The 7,500-nt window shown below is 36.6% G+C and overlaps 1 protein-coding gene across 1 annotated transcript in view; it reads right to left on the reverse strand.

Moving 5' to 3' along the window:
• The window catches only part of LOC133574646 (corticotropin-releasing factor receptor 1-like), a 31,583-nt gene that overhangs the window by 20,258 nt on the left and 3,825 nt on the right, over positions 1 to 7,500 (reverse strand). The window contains exons 3-5 of the mRNA XM_061926847.2: positions 7,005 to 7,095; positions 4,557 to 4,628; positions 4,378 to 4,497 (exon numbers count right to left, since the gene is read on the reverse strand). Coding sequence (XP_061782831.1) covers positions 4,378 to 4,497; positions 4,557 to 4,628; positions 7,005 to 7,095 — 283 coding nt within the window. The remainder of the gene's footprint in view (positions 1 to 4,377; positions 4,498 to 4,556; positions 4,629 to 7,004; positions 7,096 to 7,500) is intronic.

The following is a 7,500-nucleotide window of genomic DNA, read 5'->3' on the forward strand; positions in this document are numbered from 1 at the left end:
ACAGCCCAAAGCTAACATTTGGACTGGAAATGTCCTCACACCTGCTAACGTGCTAACCTGCTAACGTGCTAACGTGCTAGGTGTTTATTTGCATGCAGGTCAAAGGTCATCTCTTCCTGGATGCAGCAGTCATCAAAATAAATGCTGAGCTCAGCAGAACCATTTTTGTGTTACACATCTTTATATTACTATATATATTTATACTATACATATTTATATTATTATACATATTTACATTAATATACATCTTTATAATACTATATATATTTACATTAATATACATATTTATATTATTATACATATTTATATTACTATACATATTTATATTATTATACATATTTACATTAATATACATATTTATATTATTATACATATTTATATTATTGTACATATTTATATTATACATCTTATGTTATTATACATATTTATATTATTATACATATTTACATTAATATACATCTTTATAATATTATACATATTTACATTAATATACATCTCTATATTATTATACATATTTATATTATTATACATATTTATTATTATACATCTTTATATTATTATACATTTTTATATTATACATATTTATATTATTAAACATATTTATATTATTATACATATTTGTTATTATACATCTTTATATTATTATACATATTTATATTATACATATTTATATTATACATCTATATATTATCATACATATTTATATTATTATACATATTGATTATTATAAATCTTTATATTATTATACATATTTATATTTATATTATTATACATCTTTATATTTACATTATTATACATATTTATACTATTATACATCTTTATAGTTATATTATATACATATTTATATTATTATACATCTTTATATTTATATTATTATACATCTTTATATTATTATACATATTTATTATTATACATCTTTATATTATTATACATTTTTATATTTTACATATTTATATTATTATACATATTTGTTATTATACATCTTTATATTATTATACATATTTATATTATACATCTATATATTATTATACATATTTATATTATTATACATATTTATTATTATACATCTTTATATTATTATACATATTTATATTATTATACATCTTTATATTTACATTATTATACATATGTATACTATTATACATCTTTATAGTTATATTATATACATATTTATATTATTATACATCTTTATATTTATATGTATATTAGTATACATCTTTTTTTCATCATATTGACATTGATGCAGGATGAAAGAAGACAATGTTGGGATGAAGAAGTGAGAAAGTAAAATGTTTCTTCTGGCACTCTTTCTTCACCAGGGGCTGGGGGGTGTGGGGGGGTGTGGGGGCTGGGGGCTTATTTGCATACAAGAACAAGTGTGCACGTGCACTGGATGGTGCACGTGCACGTGCACACCACACAAGATGCTGCAGTGGGGGAGGGGGAGCAGTTGGTCCACATGAAGACAGCATCAAGTGAGGGGGGGGGGGGGGGGGGGGTCTGCTGTCACCAAGTCACATCTGGTCAGTCAGGACACGCCCCCTGGACACGCCCCCTGGACACCCCACGTCACATGATGTCTGCATTGTCATGACGATAAGCTCCTCTGTCATCCACCCTTCATATGCTAGCTTCTGAAGTGAAGGGAATTATATTTATATAGCGCTTTTTCTCTAGTGACTCAAAGCGCTTTACATAGTGAAAGCCAATATGTGAGTTCCATTTAAAGCAGTGTGGGTGACACTGGGAGCAGGTGGCTAAAGTGTCTTGCCCAAGGACACAACGGCAGTGACTAGGATGGCGGAGGCGGGGATGGAACCTGGAACCCTCAAGTTGCTGGCACAGCCACTCTACCAACCGAGCTGTACCAGCCTCTGCTTAGCATTTATATGCTAGCTTCTTGTTAGCATTTATATGCTAGCTTCTTGTTAGCATTTATATGCTAGCTTCTTGTTAGCATTTATATGCTAGCTTCTTGTTAGCATTTGTATGATAGCTTGTGGTTAACACCTATCTGTTCCCAATGCTTCACAGTAAGTACCATGTTCCTTCTCCTCCATATATATATATATATATATATATATATATATATATATATATATATATATATATATATATATATTCCCTTTTGGGGTCGCGACTCGCAGGTGGTGCTGGAGCCTATCTCAGCTACAATCGGGATATATATATATATATATATATATATATATATATATATATATATATATATATATATATATATATATATATATATATATATGTATATATATATATATATATATATATATATATATAAATATATATATATATATATAAATATATATATATATATATATATAGACAGAGCGACTCCAAAACCAACAAAGGCTGTAACTGCCGAAAGAAACCTGATTGCCCTCTCAACGGGGGGTGCTTACAAACATCAGTTGTCTACCAATCTAAGGTAATACGCAAGGACATTAACACATCCGACACATATGTAGGATTAACCGAGGGAGAATTCAAAACCAGATGGAACAATCACAAGGCTTCTTTCAGGAACAAAAACCTGCGAAATACCACAGAACTCAGCAAACACATTTGGGACCTCAAAGACAATAATGTTGAATATTCAATAACATGGCAAATTCTTGCATCCAGCACACCTTACAATAGTGGTAATAAAAGATGCAACCTATGCTTGAAAGAGAAACTGTTTATTATTTACCGTCCAGACCTGTCATCCCTCAACAAGCGCAGCGAAATTGTAACAACATGCCGCCATAGACGGAAACACCTCCTAGGTAACACATGAACCAATCACCACGCCCCTAGGCCAGCCTGTACCCACCCACTCTGTGCCCTATATAAACCATGGTATGCGAATGCTCCCATTAAAATCTCCTGACGATTGAGGGTACCCCCCCTCATGAAACAGGCCTGTAGAGATGAAATAGTCTTGTGATTTTTTTCCCCCACACATACATATATATATATATATATATATATATATATATATAGCCCGGAGGTTGGGTCTTGGGCACAGTTGGGTGTTCCAACAGGACAATGACCCCAAACACACCTCAAAAGTGGTAAAGGAATGGCTAAATCAGGCTAGAATGAAGGTTTCAGAATGGCCTTTCCAAAGTCCTGACTTGTGGACAATGCTGAAGAAACAAGTCCATGTCAACACATTTAGCTGAACTGCAGCAATTTAGTGGTCAAGTGGTCAAGCAGACATACATGGGGCGGTATAGCTCGGTTGGTAGAGCGGCCGTGCCAGCAACTTGAGGGTTGCAGGTTCGATCCCCGCTTCCACCATCCTAGTCACTGCTGTTGTGTCCTTGGGCAAGACACTTGACCCACCTGCTCCCAGTGTCACCCACACTGCTTCAAAAATGTAACTTAGATATTGGGTTTCACTGTGTAAAGCGCTTTGAGTCACTTGAGAAAAAGCGCTATATAAATGTAATTCACTTCACTTCACTTCACATACAAACATAATAAAACAATCACTTACTGTACAATGTTTGCTCTCACTGGGATAAAGCCTGATGGCATGTTTATGTCTTCCCTTTTACATCAACAATTCATTATAATCCTCACAAAGACAAAAATGGTGTAGAATGAAACGTCTTTTCGTGTCTCTCTGGTCATTTCCAAGTTGACCAACTTGTTGGATTATGTCCACAACCTTCTACTATCCAGGTGAGAGACATGATTTATCATCTACAATTCACTTTCACTGACTCAGAGGCCATGCAGCAGCTCAATATGCCAACATAGATCACAGTGATCACAGCACTGCTAAAAGTAGTTCCTCTGTGTTAGCACATATGTCCATCCTTTTCAAATGTTTGATTGATGTTTGTGATGAGGGAGGCTTGTGAAGGACACTAAGTTCCCTCTGAGACGCTGTGGCTCTGGCCAACCACCTCATTTATTGAAGGTCAACTCATTTCCTCACCTTTGACCTGCTGTAAGCCACGCCAAGTCAAGGTCATGATCATTTCTTTGATGCTAACAGTGTTTGATGCTAACAGTGTTTGATGCTAACAGTGAGCTGACATTTCAAGAAGAGCAGTCATGTGATGAATATGATGTTAGCATGTTAGCATGTTAGCACAAGAACATGAACATGTGACATCATTAGCATAGTTAGCATGTTAGCACAAGAACATGAACATGAACATGTGACATCATTAGCATGCTTGTGTCCTACTTGTGTTTTGGCTAATGTGAGCTTTATGCTAATTTCTGCAAACAAACATGGAAGGACCCCAGGGTGGCAATCTCATCTTGTTTATCATCTTTTCTCCTGACACCACTGTGTGTGTGTGTGTGTGTGTGTGTGTGTGTGTGTGTGTGTGTGTGTGTGTGTGTGTGTGTGTCTCTCACTGGTGGTGTTGTATCTGACCCCGTAGAAGGTGTGAGGACAAGGTCGTGCCACCATGTGCCCAGCATCACTGCGGGGCCAGCAGGTACCAATACCATCCACAGACGTGTCACAGTACAGTCCTGAGAGGTCAGAGGTTAGACATGTGGGCGTGTCCTCTGTCTGTGATGTCATCACTCACCAATCACATGACTGCTCCTGTTGTTGTTGTTGTCGTTGTGTAGACTCTCATTCCATGTAGACCACGTCTGAACTGTAATCATCATCATCATCTTCATCACCATCATCATCATCTTCATCACCATCATCACCATCACCCATCATCATCACCATCTTCATCACCATCATCATCACCCATCATCTTCATCATTATCACCCATCATCATCATCATCTTCATCACCATCATCATCATCATCTTCATCACCATCATCATCATCATCTTCATCACCATCACCCATCATCTTCATCATCATCACCCATCATCATCATCTTCATCACCATCATCATCATCACCATCATCTTCATCATCATCACCCATCATCATCACCATCATCATCATCATCATCATCATCACCCATCATCATCACCATCTTCATCATCATCATCATCATCATCATCTTCATCACCATCATCATCACCCATCATCTTCATCATCATCACCCATCATCATCATCATCTTCATCACCATCATCATCATCACCATCATCTTCATCATCATCACTCATCATCATCACCATCATCATCATCATCATCATCACCCATCATCATCACCATCTTCATCACCATCATCATCATCTTCATCACCATCATCATCACCCATCATCTTCATCATCATCACCCATCATCATCTTCATCACCATCATCTTCATCATCATCACCCATCATCATCACCATCTTCATCACCATCATCATCATCATCATCATCATCACCCATCATCTTCGTCATCATCACCCATCATCATTATCTTCATCACCATCATCTTCATCATCATCACCCATCATCATCACCATCTTCATCACCATCATCATCATCTTCTTCATTACCATCATCATCACCCATCATCTTCATCATCATCACCCATAATCATCATCTTCATCACCATCATCATCATCATCATCTTCATCATCATCACCCATCATCATCATCACCCATCATCTTCATCATCATCACCCATCATCATCATCTTCATCACCATCATCATCATCATCTTCATCATCATCATCACCCATCATCATCATCATCATCATCACCATCATCATCATCTTCATCACCTTCATCTTCATCATCATCACCCATCATCATCTTCATCACCATCATCATCACCATCATCATCATCATCTTCATCACCATCATCATCACCCATCATCTTCATCATCATCACCCATAATCATCATCTTCATCACCATCATCATCTTCATCATCATCACCCATCATCATCATCACCCATCATCTTCATCATCATCACCCATCATCATCATCTTCATCACCATCATCTTCATCATCATCACCCATCATTATCATCATCATCATCATCATCACCATCATCATCATCTTCATCACCATCATCTTCATCATCATCACCCATCATCATCATCACCATCATCATCATCATCATCATCACCCATCATCTTCATCATCATCACCCATCATCTTCATCATCATCATCATCATCACCCATCATCTTCATCATCATCACCATCATCATCATCATCATCACCCATCATCATCATCATCATCATCTTCGTCATCATCATCTTCATCACCATCATCATCACCATCATCATCTTCATCACCATCATCATCACCCATCATCTTCATCATCATCATCATCATCACCCATCATCATCATCATCATCATCATCATCATCACCATCTTCATCACCATCATCACCATTATCATCATCACCATCATCATCATCTTCATCACCATCATCTTCATCATCATCACCCATCATCATCATCACCATCATCATCATCATCACCCATCATCTTCATCATCATCACCCATCATCTTCATCATCATCATCATCATCACCCATCATCTTCATCATCATCACCATCATCATCATCATCATCACCCATCATCATCATCATCATCTTCGTCATCATCACCCATCATCATCTTCATCACCATCATCATCTTCATCACCATCATCATCACCCATCATCTTCATCATCATCATCATCATCACCCATCATCATCATCATCATCATCAAAAAAAAAAAAAGATTATTATTTTGTCATAAAGAAACAATCATGTGTGCTTACGGACTGTATCCCTGCAGACTGTATTGATATATATTGATATATAATGTAGGAACCTACCACAATATTAATAACATTAAGAAACAACTCTTTTGTGTGAATGAGTGTAAAAGGGGGAGGGAGGTTTTTTGGCTTGGTGCACTAATTGTAAGTATCTTGTGTTTTTTATGTTGATTTAATAAAAAATTTATATATATATATATATATATATATATACATATATATATATATATATTTTTTTTTTAAGTTTATTTCTTGTGCGGCCCGGTACCAATTGAACCACGGACCGGTACCGGGCGGCGGCACGGTGGTTGGGGACCACTGTCTTAAAGGATGATGTCAATAGTTAGCAGAGACTTACATAAGGTGGCGTTGGCGGCCATGAGGAGCAGGGTGTCACATGACACATCTGATGGCGAGGCCAGCGGGAAGAAGATGAGGACAGTGCACACCTGTGTAACATTTACATGTGTGAGGTTAGCATGCTAATGCTACGTGTAACATTAAAATGTGTGAGGTTAGCATGCTAATGCTACGTGTAACATTTAAATGTGTGAGGCTAGCATGCTAATGCTACGTGTAACATTAAAATGTGTGAGGTTAGCATGCTAATGCTACGTGTAACATTTAAATGTGTGAGGCTAGCATGCTAATGCTACGTGTAACATTAAAATGTGTGAGGTTAGCATGCTAATGCTACATGTAACATTTAAATGTGTGAGGCTAGCATGCTAATGCTACGTGTAACATTTAAATGTGTGAGGCTAGCATGCTAATGTTACGTGTAACATTTAAATGTGTGAGGTTAGCATGCTAGTGCTACGTGTAACATTTAAATGTGTGAGGCTAGCATGCTA

This window comes from Nerophis lumbriciformis, linkage group LG32, assembly GCF_033978685.3.
Source record: "Nerophis lumbriciformis linkage group LG32, RoL_Nlum_v2.1, whole genome shotgun sequence".
Classification (NCBI taxonomy): Eukaryota; Metazoa; Chordata; class Actinopteri; order Syngnathiformes; family Syngnathidae; genus Nerophis; species Nerophis lumbriciformis.